Source organism: Phyllopteryx taeniolatus, chromosome 14 (genome assembly GCF_024500385.1).
Source record: "Phyllopteryx taeniolatus isolate TA_2022b chromosome 14, UOR_Ptae_1.2, whole genome shotgun sequence".
NCBI classification, from domain to species: Eukaryota; Metazoa; Chordata; class Actinopteri; order Syngnathiformes; family Syngnathidae; genus Phyllopteryx; species Phyllopteryx taeniolatus.
This window is the reverse complement of record NC_084515.1, coordinates 4,369,675-4,385,461: the sequence shown is the minus strand read 5'-3', so window position 1 is coordinate 4,385,461 and position 15,787 is coordinate 4,369,675. Positions and strand designations below refer to the sequence as shown.

Below are 15,787 nucleotides of genomic sequence, written 5' to 3'. Positions count from 1 at the left end.
CTTAGCTAACCTTTTTCCTTGTATGATTTCCTGTACTGTGAGGTTCCACCACCAAGTCTCCTTCTCTCCTTTCCTGCCAGAAGATACACCAAATACTCTCCTGCCTGCCTCTCTGATCACCTTGGCTGCAGTGGTCCAGTCTTCTGGAAGCTCCTCCCGTCCACTGAGAGCCTGTCTCACCTCTTCCCGAAAAGCTGCACAACACTCGTCCTGTCTCAGCTTCCACCACATGGTTCTCTTCTCTGCCTTTGTCTTCCTAATCTTCCTCCCCACCACCAGAGTCATTTTACACACCACCATCCTATGCTGTCTAGCCACACTCTCCCCTAACACTACCTTACAGTTGGTAACCTCCTTCAGATTACATCGTCTGCACAAAATGTAATCCACCTGCGTGCTTCTACCGCCGCTCTTGTAGGTCACCCTATGTTTGTGCCTCTTCTGGAAAAAAGTGTTCACTACAGCCATTTGCATCCTTGTTGCATCTTATCATCTTATGATTACATTACCAAATAAAATTCAACACTTACAACCAGCACGGCTCAAAGACGGAATTAGCATAAAAGGGAAGCACAAATCCTAAATAATTTGTGGGATTTCCTGAAAGAGCTTGATTATATACATGACCAAATTTAAAGTTAGCCAATTTTTCTGTTGACAAAAAGAAAATAATTACAGATAGTTTTTTTTCTATAATCTTGGGGTTCATTTCAATATTAAGTTTGTATTTATATCAAATGTTGTCTCCTCTGAAATAGTTTTGAAGGGTAAAGCATTAGCATTTTCATTACTCTAATCTAATTCACCTTCCGGTCTTTCCGTCAATGGAGCAACTTCTCTAGGATCACAGCGCTGATGCCGACCCAGATGATGGGCTGGTGGTATCAGGCATGCATGCCCTTGCCCCCTGTCGAACCATAACTCATGTCCTTCATGGATTCATAAATCCCATCACATCCACCTTGTTTAAACAGGAACTCTACATTCAGATCCTCAATCTTATGCAGAGACTGAGTGAAGTGAAAATGAAATGTGAAAACTGTAGAATTGGTAAATGACATTTTTATTTTTTGGAGGCATTTGTGTACATGATCCAGTATTATGTTTCAAGTAGTCTAAACTTGCAAGATTTTCTTTCAAGATAATTTCTCTAATGCTAATTTGTTGTTCATTCGGTACCTGTTTTAATACAGTAAGTTATACATTTTCCATTAAATTAACTCAATGCTCCATGCATTTCCATGTCTGACTGGGTTGTCATATTGTGTCCAGCTTGACATGAATTTACAGTGTACTGTTCTGAAAATAGACTTACAGGACCTTTTTAATGTGTTGCATAATTTATTTTATTTTGCAATTAAATATATAAACAACCACAATGTATTGTTACTTTATTGTTACATTCATGGTCAAAGTAGACAGTTATCCTACAAGTTTGTCTGTCTGTATTTAGAAGATGCATGCTGGTGTTCCTGTCCAGTCAACCACTTTATCACTCCAGGGGTAGACGGTAGTTAAGTATAATTGACTTTGTTCCCTTAATTCTTCCATGGGAGAATCTTGGAATAGTTTACTCTGGCTTCCTTGGACCCGAAAAGTTTGAGAACCCCTGCCTTGAAATGACGAAGAATTGGATGAGCATTAATTTTGTATTTTTTTTTTTGGGGGGGGGGGGGGGGGGTCTCCATAGAACTGAATTTCTAGTCTTTGGGTATCAGGACCTTAGAGGAAAGTTTACAGGCACCTTTTCGATTTTGATAAGCACAAAGGCCACTTTTCCATAATTGCCCAAGTCATTTCTGACTTACTGTCACAATAACAATAAAAAATACCAATAATCTACAAGAATCAAGGCAACTGGACTCTTCTTGTTTGTTGAATTTGTTGTTTTGTTTTGCAAAAACATTACAAAATAACTTCTGCAATCATGCTATTTTGCTAACGATATTCTACAGTATGTGTGTTCTTGTTAGAAAATATGAGAGAATAATTTTTTTTTTCCATTCAATTTATTACACCTTTTCAGTCTAATAGGTATACCCAACGTGTTTTTTTTTTTTTGGTCTTAAATACTCTCCACACTTAAAGAAAAATTGTAAAAATATTTAATAACTACATAAAAGGTCTCTTGGGCGGGGGTGATGAGGAGTGGGCAGGTTGTAAAAGTGGGTGGGTGGGGCACAGCTGAGGTCCTTGTCTGATTTGTTGGGTGAGGGTTGAACATTCATCTTAGGGTTTCATCGCGAAGACGGCGTGGAGTTTCCGTTTAAAGAAAACCTGAGAAAACAAAGAGCGGCATATTAGACGATGGCAGGTTCTTTCTAGATCCCAGATGTCAGTGGTCTACCTGCACACTCTCTCCATCATGTGTGTGACGAGGCGGTCGGAGATGCCCGGACAGGATTCCTCTGCCAGGTTGAAGGCGTTCTCCAGCTCCTCGATGGCGCCAACTCCGCCGCCACTCGCTCGCCGCTTCTCCTTTAGCTGAGGGCCGACGGAGTCAATAAGGATCAGGAAAGAAAACAGTCGAAATCTCAAGTATACCTTGACTTGAAAGTTTGTTTGAATTTGTTCCGTAATTTTCCCCACTGAAATGACTTAATATGCCAAAGAACTGTTCTAAACCCTAACCCTAACCCACGGTGGTGACTGTTTAGCACATCTGCCCCACAGTTCTGAGGTTCGGGGTTCAAATCCCAGCCCCACCTGTGTGGAGTTTGCATGTTTTCCCCGTGTCTGTGTGGGTTTTCTCCAGGTACTCCGGTTTCCTCCCACATCCCAAAAACATGCATGGTAGGTTGATTGAAGACTCTGAATTGAATGTGAGTGTGAATGGTTGTTTGTTTATATGTGCCCTGCGATTGGCTGCCGACCAGTTCAGGGTGTACCGCGCCTTTCGTCTGAAGATAGCTGGGATAGGCTCCAGCATGCCCGTGACCCTGGGATAAGTGGTACAGAAAATGGATGGAGGGATAATCTGTTCTAGCCCCTACCCCCACCCAAAAGCACCACCACTTTGTTTGACAGCATTAAGGAAGCAAGTCCAGGACTGGCCAAATATGGTCAGTTCTATGACACATTAGAGAGCAGCCCATCAAGGATTGACCAATCAGAGAAAAGTGGTTGTCCCAACTTTTCATATAAAAAGCCTGTGCTTTGCTCATTGTGTTTCGGTCTCTCCTGGGAGATGCTCATGAATTTGATCTTTTGCCTTTCAGAATGAACTTTTTTTGTGATCAGACCAGCTCAGACTCCAGCCTCTTTGACCCGTTGGACTTTGACATTTTTCCAGAGCTAAAGAAACTGTGGTAATTCCACTTAAATTCCAGAGTTTGAATCTAGGTTTGGACTCGTAGGACAGGTCATGACTCCAACTTCAACTGAAATCCCTGCCAGCCTGAATTTAGCGGTTTTCCCGACATCAAATGCCGTAAAATTGCGATGTTAAAGTCGAAGTTAACAAGGGAAAAAAGTCATACTCTGAGAATGTAAAGAATATGACTTTATTGTAGTAACATTATGCCTAATAAACTACAACCACAATAAAAATGTTGTTGCATTAATACCGCAATTAAAACGTAGTTTAAGAGGTCAAGTTATAGAATTTGTTGTATGAAATTACTCTTTCCTTAAGAAAGTCAGGATGCCATAGGAATGGCAATTTAGAAAAACAAATAATGCATTATAACAGGTACTAAAAATTGTGGAACAAAAGGCATATTTTTTTTAGACTATGCATCATCATATTTTTTTGAGAATAAGGCATCTTTTCCACAATGAAACACGTAATAATATGAGAATAAAGTTGTGTCTTTGAAATTCACTCAGTGAAACGGACTTTCTTTCCTCGTTAAACGAACTTTAAGATCATAAAATGACGAATTTATCTTGGAAAAATACAACTCTATTCTCCGAAGATTACAACTTTTCTTTCCAGCAAAATTCATCTGATTATGACTTGACTTCTGAGGCAATAGGCAACTTTTTGATTTTTATTGCATGCAAGGTACAGGTCGTTAGCCTAATAGCATAATTGCCCAAGTCATTTTTAACCTAATGTCACAGCATCAATAAAAACCAAAAAACCAAATGTGCTTACTAAAGATTGTTTTTTCTTAATTTTACTGTGGATTCCCAGTCATCCAGGTCCGCAAATGTTGAAACTGGACTTTTATTTGTATAATTTGTTGGGTTAATTCTTCTTTTCCCAAAAACTTTCAACTATGACTTAGGCAATTACTGTTATGCTATTAGGCTGACGACATGGTAGTTATGTTTAATTGACATTCATATTAATAAGGGGGTCCTTGGGAAAGATTCTCCCCTGTTGGGGTGCCTGGCCCCAAAATGTTTGCGAACCCTGTGATTTAGACATACCTCTTTGAAGATGGGTGTCACCAAGGCTGACAAGCACTGTGACTTGGGTTGCCTTTTGACAGAATCCCCTGACTGGAAAGAGATAATGTGATGATTTTTCAACATAAATATAGATTTGATGTAGATTTGTTGGTTCAAGTGTGTGTCTTGCCTCCAAGTCAGTATGTGTGTAGCCCTTTTGTAACTTGTTCAAAGAGTTTGGTCTGACTGTTGGAAAGGTCCACATGGGGCAGGAATCCACATCACTGTCCGCATCCCTGGAGAAAGAAATAGAGGGAAAATTACCAAACAATTTAAGAAGTGTTATGTCTAACAATTTGGACACGTTAATTGTGTATTAAGAATACTGTGGATTGATTTCCGATTATCACATCATCTTACTGCCACATTTAAAGTATCACAATATCATGACGGGTATGACATAGAAGAGCCCTAGTTTGACTCGAGCTAAATATTGTGTAACCAATAAGTAGGTGAGTAGAGTGGACCATATAAGACTCACATATCAGAGTCGTCCGAGCTGGACTCCTCCCCGTGACCTTCGGACTTCCAGCGGCGGTAGCGGTCGATCAGTTCAGTCAGGTAGGCAGTCTTCTTGGTGTAACGCGTGATGAACTTGTGCTTCACCAGCTCTTTGGCTGTTGGCCTCTAAGTCGAAAGAAGCACGGGAGAGAAAAAAGGAGACAAAAGATTACAAAAAAAATAATTTAAAAAACGTGGTGATATTACCCTATTACATTGAGCTACATTCTCCTTGATACTTTCTATTATTGCTTGTGCGATCTGTTTGTTTTGGTTTGTCAGAGAGACTTCTGTCACATCAACAACATCACCACTGGTGACATTTGACTCAATTTGACTCATCAAATCAAACAGAGCCTGGCAGTCACATGACCACAAAAAAAGTCTCTGTGACCCCGCACAGAAGCAAAGTTTTTAAAGTGATTCATTTACATGAAACAAGGCAGAAACAACGGAGGCGGTCATGCGTTGTTATCTGTGTCTGCCTAAAAATGTCCACATTTCAGCCTACAATAACCTACCTCAGTTCAAACTTGAGAAAAAAACCTTGCGGTTTTCTAGGTAATCTCTTCCTGGTCAGCCTATTGTGCTGTTTCACGTGTGTAAAATAAGAAAGTTAAGACCATTAATTGTGACTGAATTTGCTTTAATTGAAAATTAACTCATTAATGCTTTAGTTTAAGTGATAGGGTTGGGTAAGCTCGGAGTTTACACATTCCTATTTTATATTTTGTATATTTGATGCTCATGCAAAAAAAAAAAAAAAAAAAAATCAGAAGTGCCTCACGAGTGACTCCGTACTTAAGTAGTTTTTCACTGACTACTTAATTATCAATAATTATCAGCAGTAAAGGTACAAAGTATAATTACTTTGTACCTTTACTTGAGTAATATATCCTAACACTGCTGTTATTTGAGTAAAATGTTTGACCAATGCAAGCATTTTACCTTTGACAAGCAAGCATTTGATACGCCCATGCATAAAAAACCATGAAAATTTTACTCACAAAACGGGGGTCCTTATTTAGACATGCCTCCACAAACTCTTTAAAGGGCTTGCTGTAAGCTCCTTCTAGGGTGGGCGGAGTGTTTTTGGGAATAAGGAAGAGGACCCTCATGGGGTGTAAATCAGAGTTGGGAGGTTTGGCTTTGGCCAACTCAATGGCTGTGATTCCAAGGGACCAAATGTCAGCCTAACAAAAGGGCAAAGGAATCAAAATTAATACAGTAGGATTACACACATACAGTACAAATAAAAAGTCTACTCAGCCCTGTTAAAATGTCATTTTTTGGCGATATATAAGATAAATAATTTCAAAACTTTTTCCATCATTAATGTGACTTATAACCTGTAGGACTCAATATAAAAGTATTTTCAAGTGGGGAAGTAAATCAAACATGTTAAATGAGAGACAGCACACACCTGCAATCATTTAAAGTGACTTTGATTAACCCCAAATAAAGTTCAACTGTGTGCATGTTTTTTGGAATGGGGGAGGAAGGCAGAGTAACCGGAGAAAACCCACGAAAACACAGGGAGCTGCAATTAAAACCCAGGCCCAGAACTGTGAGGCAGACTTGTGACCTTTAGTCCACCGTGCTGCCCCTGGTATCTAAGTAAAAGAAACAATTTCAAGAATGTCACGCAGCCTGAAAAATGACACCGGATCAAAGCAAAGTATTATGATCCTAATAAAGGGAGAACTCTTGATAGAGCGGCGATCAGATAAAGATGGTGCAAGTGTACCCAATGAAATTGCTGGTGATTACAAACTGTGCATTTTTCCACACAACAAAAGGTGCTCATATGGTTTCTGCTCTTTGAAACATAACAGGAGGCCCTCAGTTTCGGTGACAGAACACGACATAGTCCGTCACTAACCTACGCTAATGCAGTCGTAAAGTCATAATTACATTAAATAATTGTATGACAGCACTTTTAGGCCATATAAAACAATCAAATGAAAAACAGTACAGCGGGAAGGTAACCAAGTGTGCCTCCAGACTATGCATTCTTACGCCACTCACTAGTTCATTGCACATCCGTCGCAAACTGAGAACCCTCTGTGATGTTTTACTTAAAAGCACGGGTCAATATGAAATATTTTATTGCTCATCGCAGTCTGATAGAAGTTATATTTCGAAAATCAGGTGCATCCTCCTGTTGCCGCTATACATGTCAAAGAGCTTGTCTTGGAGATATGATTCGCTGGAAAAAAAGTAAAGAAACAAGCAAGCAAAAAGGAGTTTAAAAAAGTCTTTGGGCAGCTTCTTCAGAAAGGGGAAAAGACCAAAGAAGAAGCTACAACTTACAAGGAAAGCTGCATCTAAAAGGCACTATCAGCAGTCGTACTAAAAATGTGGCTTTAGTTCTACACTTGATTTTCAGGCACCAAACATGCTCTGCCTATAATGTGATGACAAAACCGCCCCAAAAAAGCACTGAATACCTTCATTTCATTTCCAACATCCTACCTTTGTTAAGCATGATTTTTTTGAAATGATGGTGACAGAACCGCCACACACTGCGCAATGCGGTCGAACCCGATTGGACCAGACCATTGAATAGAAGAAAAAAAATATAGGAAAAAGCAGGTTGCTAAAGAGAGAGGATGTGGGTGAGAATAAAAGCCGTTGCGTATGAATCCAAAAGCTAGTTTATTTTTAGACTTGTCACCTGTCACTTGTGGCGTAGTCCTCTTAACTGACGGCCATTAAAGTTTTTTTAATCTTGTCGGTGAAAAAACATGTCGTCAGTGTGGGACTATTTTGCAGTGTCTCAGACAAACAACACGTAAGTTATTTGCAATCTGTGCACAACTGACGTACGTCGTGGGGAACGTCCTCTAAATGCTTCAACACAATAAATTTGATCGGGCACCTGAAGAATGTACACAAGGAGGAGCATGCCGCGTTCAAGCAATGCAGCGTGGGGGGGAAGCCAAACGGACCCCAACTCTGGACAACGCCCGTCTATATAGCCGGGACAGTGAGAACGTTAGAATAAACATGTCATTATCAGTATTTGTTAAAAGTAATTTCATTTGTTCTGTCTGTCAGTATGCCTCACTGGCATAAATAAGAGGAAAAAAGATACATTATTTAGAATTAATAGAATTTTTTGAGCAATTAGGTACACAAGTATATACAGTAAATGAACAGGTCATAGATAAATAGACACGTTGCTCCATCTTGTGATCGGATCGGTGATCGTTTTTTTTTTTTAAACTTAGTGATCGGCCCCAAAAATCCTGATCGTGTAAAGCCTAAAAATCAGTATCGGTATCGGTCCTGAAAAAAACATACCGGTCTATCATTAATTAATTAATTAATTAATTAAGAACTGCATTCAGGGGAATGGACAGTTGTGAATCTTTTGCTGCATGAAACAAGTCTGTGACTGGGGTCCACTGGCTTAAAGTGTCCATTCTGCATAGCTGTGGCCTCACCTTGAAGTCATACGCCGACTGCTTGATGACCTCGGGCGCCATCCAGAAGGGTGTGCCCACAAATGTGTTCCTCTTAATCTGAGTGTCAGTCAACTGTCCCGCCACCCCGAAATCAGCCAGCTTTACTTCGCCCTGCTCGGACAACAGCACATTGGCAGCTGGAGGTAGCAGAAGGAAAAAGAGTTACAATACAAGTGAAATCATTCAAAGTGTAGATTTTTGTTCCAGTGTTCCACCATTATATTTCAGTTCACCGTTCGCGCCCCACTGTAGCGCAGTTTATTTCTTTACATTCAGTTTTTTGTTTTATCAGGGTTTTCTATTTATATTTTACAATACAGTGTTGTTTTTCTTCATTAAACATAACATTTCTGTTTTTTTTTGGGAGGGCTGTAATGGATTGTCATTTCAATTAATTTCAAAAGATGTTTGAGATACAAGATTACAAGATTCATTCTGTGTTGTGACATCATCCCTAACATCGCTCCATCGGTAAATACATTTAACATTAACATCCGTAAACTAATTAGATAATTGTAGGCGCGCTTCCGAATTAATACAAGATGTACTAGTGGATCAGCTCTTGTCGCCAATGTTACGTGTGCGTCGTGATTCTGCTGGCACCACAACCAAAACCACGACCTGCAACACCTCAACACGAAAATACAAAAGACCAGGGCAACAAATAAGACACTGGCTGATCTGATGAGCAAAAATGTTGCTTCAACGTAAGAGTAGCAAGAGAGGATGTCCGCTCCAGAGGTGGGTAGAGTAGCCAAACATTGTACTCAAGTAAGAGTACTGTTACTTGACAATAATGTGACTCATGTAAAAGTAGTCCTCCAAAAAATTACTTAAGTGTAAAAAGTACACAGTGAAATAATTACTCAAGTACTGGGTAAATAGTGAGTAACTTCAGTTTTTTTTAACCACAGCATGAACATCAATAAAAAACAAAGAAAAATAAATAAAAAAATAAAATGTGAATGTGCAAATTCTAATCTTGCTATGTGTATGTGCAAATTTACTGTATAGTGTTTTCTCAAGTTATAAGTGAGATGAAATCTCCCCGTTTGTGCAGACAGTGCCAGTAAAATACTACAATACATGAAAGCTGATGTTGTGACTTTCTTGTGTCGTTTGATTGGTGCACTAGACTTTAACGTCACTAGCGGTTAAATGAGATTGGCACAAACAGCGCCCAACGCGTAAGTCTAAGTCTCGCGCACGAAACAGTTGATAAACAAGCAATAATTGATAAATAAAAGTAGCGAGCGACATTTAGATTATTGCAATGGAATAAAAGTACCGTTACTTGGATGGTGGATGAGTGGAATGGATCTAGGTGCCAGCGTTTGAGTACGAAACAGCCTATGACATCAGAGACGGCCATTTGTGTTCAAAATCTGTTGCTTAAGGCGTTATAACACCACATTTTTTAGGTAATCTTTGCCATTTCCCATTATGTGTTAGCATTACGCTTGTGGAATGCGCAATTCTCAATGCTTAGTTTGACATTTTATGTTTAGTTTGACAGTAAACTTCCACTGGAAGAGGCATTAAACAGCTTGAATCCTCTTTTTTGAAGAATTATTCACCATCTGCCAAACTGCTCTGTTTGTAAAGTGAGTCAAATTCGCTGCCAGCATCTAAGCGCTCTTATCTCACATTTTTTATCCCATGTGAAAGCAAAACAAAAAGGCCAAATGACGGCTCGTATTTCCAAAAACTTGTATGTCGGGTGGCTCTTATTTCAAGGCACAACTTTTAATTTTTTGGCGTTCAAATACACTTACAAAATGCTGAAAAAGTTTAAATGTATTTCAAGCGGGTGGGGTTGTAGAACTATTATTATTTTATACAGCCTCTTAATACCAGATTTTCAGCTACAGCTAGTGGGTCTGGAACGTATCACCCACGCGATGAACAGGGGTTCACTGTATTACCAAAGACATTCTTTTCACCTTTAATATCTCTGTGAATCTTCCTTTCAGAATGCAAATACTCCAACCCCTTCAGAATTTCCCGCAATATCGTGGCAATGTACGTCTCTTCAAGTGGTCCTGGACGGAGCTAGTTGGGGAAAAAAAACAGTTTTGCTTTTAGAGTTTTCAAATGTGTAAAAGGTGCAAGAAAACAGAAATGACATTACCAGATCCAGAGCAGATCCTCCACCTAAATACTCCATGATAATCCACAGCTTGGTCCCCTGGTAGGCAAAACATAGCAAAAAGATGTCTCAAAGCATCCATGTGGGAAGACATGATTTGAATGATGAACTCACCTTGAGGTATGAGCCATAATACTTGGTCACAAAAGGACTATCACACTGGCTCAACACTGTGATCTCCTGCTGAATGTCTTCAATTTCGTCCTCCGCCTCCTCCAGGTCGATGATTTTAATAGCTACAACCTCCTTGGTGCGGTTGTTGATGCCTTTGTAGACCTCTCCAAAGGAGCCCTTGCCAATGCGCTCTTGCTTGGTGAAGTACTCCTCAGGATCCAACCGTGAATTCTAGTCCAATGACATTTTTAAAAAATTATGAATTTTTCATGTATAGCATACAGAGTGTCCCGAAAAAATATACTCACTCTTTGACTTGCTACTACTCGAATATTTAATTTTCATTTAGTTGTTTATTGACATAGATATGAGTCTAATGAGTGAAGTACACTTTTTATTGAACTATATTTAATGTTAATGTTCAAACTGTACATAATGTTACAGTGATTTTTAAGGCGGTACTTGGTGTAAAATATTTGACAAATAATGGTCTCGTCTACATGCATGTTTGCAATGTTTGCAACTCGTTTGAAAATGCAGTTTCAGAAGTAGTACTAGGAAAAATTGGATTTTCCTTAATGTGTTTGTTGTGTAACGTAAATGCCGTGGCAACTGAGTTAAGGTCATTATGGGCGTCGCCTGCTGAGGAGCACAAAAGCATTGGCGTGTTAAAATAAACAGTTGAGCTTTACATCATATCAATATTAAAGAAGGAAAAACATCAATTACACTGTTTAAAATACAAATCTAAATCTAAACAAGAAAAAAAGCATTAGATGTTGCATGTTGGCGGGTAATAAATTGAATATACATACCAAGTGTATTTACTGTGCGTGTGTACAAATAAGTATTTAACACGTCACCATTTTCTCACTAAATATATTTCCAAAGGTGCTATTGACATGAAAATTTCACCAGATGTTGGGAACAACCCAAGTAATCCATACTTACAAAGAAAGTAGAACAAATAAGATCCTAAATTAAGTTGTATGTAATAGTGTGAAATGACACAGAAAAAGTATTGAACACGCCAACTGGTATTTATTTAATAATTTGTACAAAAGCCTTTGTTTGCAATGACAGCTTCAAGATGCCTCCTGCATGGAGAAACTAGTCAAATGCTTTGCTATGGTGTGTTTCTGGCCCATTGCTCCTCTTCAAATCTTGAAGGTTCCATGGGCTTCTTTTATAGACCTTGAGTTTCAGTTCTTTCCATAGATTTTCAATTGGATTCAAGTCAGGTGATTGGCTAGCCCAATCCAGCATCTTTATTTTTTTTCTTGGAAACCAATTGAGAGTGTCCTTGGCAGTATGTTTAGGATCATTATCTTGCTGAAATGTCCCCCCTCGTTTCATTTTCCTCATCCTCGTAGATGGCAGCAGAATTTTGTTAAGAATGTCTCGGTACATTTTCCCATTCATCCTTCCTTCAATAATGTGCGGTTTACCACTACCATTTGCTAAAAAGCATCCCCACACCATCGTGTTCCCACCTCCAAATTTCACTGTTGGTATGGTGTTTTTCGGGTGATGTGCAGGTCCATTTCTCCTCCAAACGTGGTGTGCATTATGGCATCCAAACAGTAGTTTGTAGTAGTAAGTTTTGCTCTCATCCGACCAGACTATATTCTCCCAGTATTTAACTGGCTTGTCCAAATGTTGTTCAGCAAACTTTAAACGAGCTTTTACATGCTTTTTTTTCAGCACTGGGGTTTTGCGTGGTGAGCGTGCATACAGGCCATGTTGGTAAAGTACAATACTCACTGTTTTCCTTGTGACAAAAAGGCTTTACACGATCAGGATTTTTGGGGCCGATCAGCGAGTTTAAAAAAACGATAACCGATCTGATCACAAGATGGAGTAATGTGTCTATTTAAATGACTTGTTAATTTCCTGTATATACTTGTACACTGCATAATGACTATCTTAATGTATTCATTCTCTTGTCCAGTGATTCGGAAACCAGTGTGCCGTGGCCCATTAGTCTGCCATGAGCAATCTTCAGGGGTGCCGTGGGAAATTATCACATTTTACTTCACTGCTAAAAAAATTATTCATTTACAAGAAATAATGTATATATGTATGTAAATAAATGCCATTCTATTAGATGGCAGGAACTACATACAGTATTTACTGTGTATCTACTTTTTGTGACATTTTTTTTGTTGGTGTGCCGAGAGATTTTCCAATTGTAAAATATGTGCCTTTGCTCCATAAAGGTTGGAAATCACTGCTCTAGTCAGGTCATGTATTCTAATCAGTCAGGTCAAACCAACATTACAACATGACAGAAATAATGGGAGCTAACTTACTGTAGTTGAATTACTTTATTGTAATTAAAATGACTTTACACACATCAAAACTTTAGAGCATGATTCGACATCATCATTGCGAGCGGTATCGTATTAAAAGTATGTGAACATACCTCAAGCTAGCCTTAAATTAACGTAATCTCCCGAGCACCGGTGACCACCAGCCACGTTTCCCCCCATTTTGTTCTTGGTGAGGATAAGCAGTACAGAAAATGGATGGATGGAATACACGCAACGCGATGTCGTCGCCATGGTGTATCCGGTCGCGTTTATTATGAGTTGACAAGATAAAGCCCAGTGATTGTAAAAGACCCGATGTGGTGGTATCGGAATACAAGATTTTATTGCAGTAGTCTGACATAGTACAATCGTGAAAGACCAAATTTGTCTTGTTGTCTGATCCATGCAATACATGTTGTCTGTATCAGACGTGTTGTCTGTCCCACACTGCCGACATGTTTTTTTTTAAAAATAACTTTATTGGTTGTCAGATATTTACAGTAGTACGTCAAAAGACACACGACACGGCTAAAAATAAATTAGCTTTTGAATTCAAATATACTGTACACGATGCTGACGCGGAGTAAATGTCTTTTGCAGAGCCGATCAGATCAGCGAATTGTGACATTAAAAGCGATCAGCCGATCAGCATAAAATCCTAATTATCGGCCGATACCGATCAGGCCGATCAGATTGGTGTAAAGTCTAGTGACAATAGTACCTGCTTATTCCAGGTCTTTTTGAAGCTCTTCACAGGTGGTCCTTGGCTCTTGGAGAACTCTTCTGATTATTCTTTGGACTCCTCTGTCACACCTGATCGAAGCAAATTTATGGTGGTATGATTGGCTTTCCACTTACGTATTATGGCCCCAATCGTGCTCACTGGAACGTACAGAAGCTCAGATATGCGCCTGTAACCAATGCCATCATTATGTTTTGCAACAATTAGTTTGAGCTGGTCTTGAGACAGGTCTTTGCTCTTACCCATCATGAGATGTGTCTTGACTCACACCTTGGCTATGAGACCTTTTTGTAGGCCAACATATGGACTGAACCAGCTGATATTCATTTGCACTGACTGGGGGCTGGATTGCTGTTTGATGATTGATAGATTTTAGGTGTCTTGGTTTTCCATGCATTTTTGCACCTCGCTTTATTCATGCGTTCAATACCTTTTCCCTGTGTCATTACATATTATTACACACAACTTAATTTCTGATCTTAGTTGTTCTACTTTCTTTGTACGTACGAATTACTTTGGTTGTTCCCAACATCTGGTGACATTTTCATCTCAATAGCACCTTTGGAAATATATTTCGTGAGAAAAATCGTGACGTGTTAAATACTTGTTTCAGCTACTGTAATGCACATTTAGTACAAATGTAGAAGGAATTTGGTTAATACGGATTTGACATTAGAACAGTGATTCCCAACCCGTAATGTGCCATGATATCATCAGGTGTGTCGTGCAAAATGATCCAAATTCACTTCATTGGTCTGAAAATTTTTGATTTCTGATGTATTTTTGTTCATCTGTTTATGCCAGCGACGTATAGTGACAGGCAGAAAAGTGAAATGCGCTTCCACTACATGGCAGATGCTATATAACTTACCTGTGTATCCACTTTTTGTGGCAATTTTATTTGGTGATGTAAAAAATATGCCTTAACTGAATAAAGGTTGTGAAACACTGGAATAATACTGTGCATGTTTCGTCTTCCCACGATGACCCACCTTACAATGAAAGCCTTGTCTTGACAGTGTGTGAATATAGAGTACAAATGTTGTTTCATGTACCTGGTTTTGCATGTCTCGTAGGTGTGCCATCTCTTCTTCAAGTTGATTGTTTCACTCTTTCCGGGATTATCAATGTGTCCTTTTTACTTTATTTTTGTACCTCCTCCCTCCCGCCCCCATCCCTTCCCTCCTTCCGTCGCTATCTAGGAAGCTAGCTTTAGGTGGCTAGCCAAGAAGATAAAGAGCCAGCCAGCCAGCCTACTGCTTCTTCTCTTAACGGGGCTGTCACTCCGAGCACCGTCGTCGGGGCCTCCAAGTCCACTCGGGCAGCCAACAGCCCTGCGACAAGCCGTCCTAGCGGCCGAGACACTCCATGTATGTCCGTGGCGGTGGGCGAAGAGAAAAATAGCCCACCCGCGTTCGGTATTTTTAATTCATTTCACGAAGCGCCGTTGTTCAACAGCTTGAGGACAAAATAATGGCCCTGACAAACAACGCATGCGCAGCTTGGTGTTAAAACCGGTGGAATGCTGGGATTTGTAGGCAATCGTATTGTAGTTTGGAGAAACCTACTCAGGGGTTCTCAAACTTATTTTCTCCATACAGGAGATACTGTTATCCATGGACCTCTTTATAATCCTAACGCCAAACAAACATAAATACCATGTGCTCCCCTAAATGCCACAGTATAGAAATTAAAAAGTTGCCCATTTACAACAGGAAAAAAGTTCTGTGACGAAAACATTTTATTTTATTTTATTTTTTTTAGCAAGGGGAGAACATGCAAATTCCAACAACCAAACTCAGAACTGTGCGGCAGACATGCGTTTAACCACTGCATGCTGCCTAATTGTAAACAAAAAGGAAAGTAAAAAAAAAAAAGATTGTTCAATCCAATTGAAGGGTCAGTTTGAAAATATAACATTGAAAAAATAAGCCACAGGTCTAAATTAGATTTTTACATGATCTGGAAGTTTGGTAACGAGCATTATTAAGATACATTCGCTTGTTAACCACAATTTTTTGAGGGCCATTTGTTTTCCCTTTTTTTCTTGTGTTAGATTAAAAAAATCACTTTAAAAATATTATTGAATTTGATTTTAATA

At 39.3% G+C, this 15,787-nt stretch overlaps 1 protein-coding gene across 2 annotated transcripts; it reads right to left on the bottom strand.

Moving 5' to 3' along the window:
* Positions 1 to 2,088: 2,088 nt before the first annotated feature.
* Positions 2,089 to 15,188, bottom strand: stk25b (serine/threonine kinase 25b). Of its 2 annotated transcripts, XM_061796822.1 has the most exons (12): positions 14,742 to 15,187; positions 13,666 to 13,757; positions 10,633 to 10,863; positions 10,501 to 10,557; positions 10,313 to 10,421; positions 8,349 to 8,506; positions 5,907 to 6,092; positions 4,880 to 5,025; positions 4,529 to 4,634; positions 4,378 to 4,449; positions 2,348 to 2,484; positions 2,089 to 2,277 (listed from the first exon to the last, which is right to left on the bottom strand). In XM_061796822.1, the coding sequence occupies exons 4-12, from the start codon at positions 10,534 to 10,536 to the stop codon at positions 2,238 to 2,240; spliced, it is 990 nt and encodes a 329-aa protein (XP_061652806.1). In that variant the 5' UTR covers positions 10,537 to 10,557; positions 10,633 to 10,863; positions 13,666 to 13,757; positions 14,742 to 15,187; the 3' UTR covers positions 2,089 to 2,237. The 2 variants fall into 2 exon arrangements, with proteins under 2 accessions (XP_061652806.1, XP_061652805.1); XM_061796821.1 differs by lacking the exon at positions 13,666 to 13,757 and having other exon boundaries at positions 14,742 to 15,188.
* Positions 15,189 to 15,787: the final 599 nt, after the last annotated feature.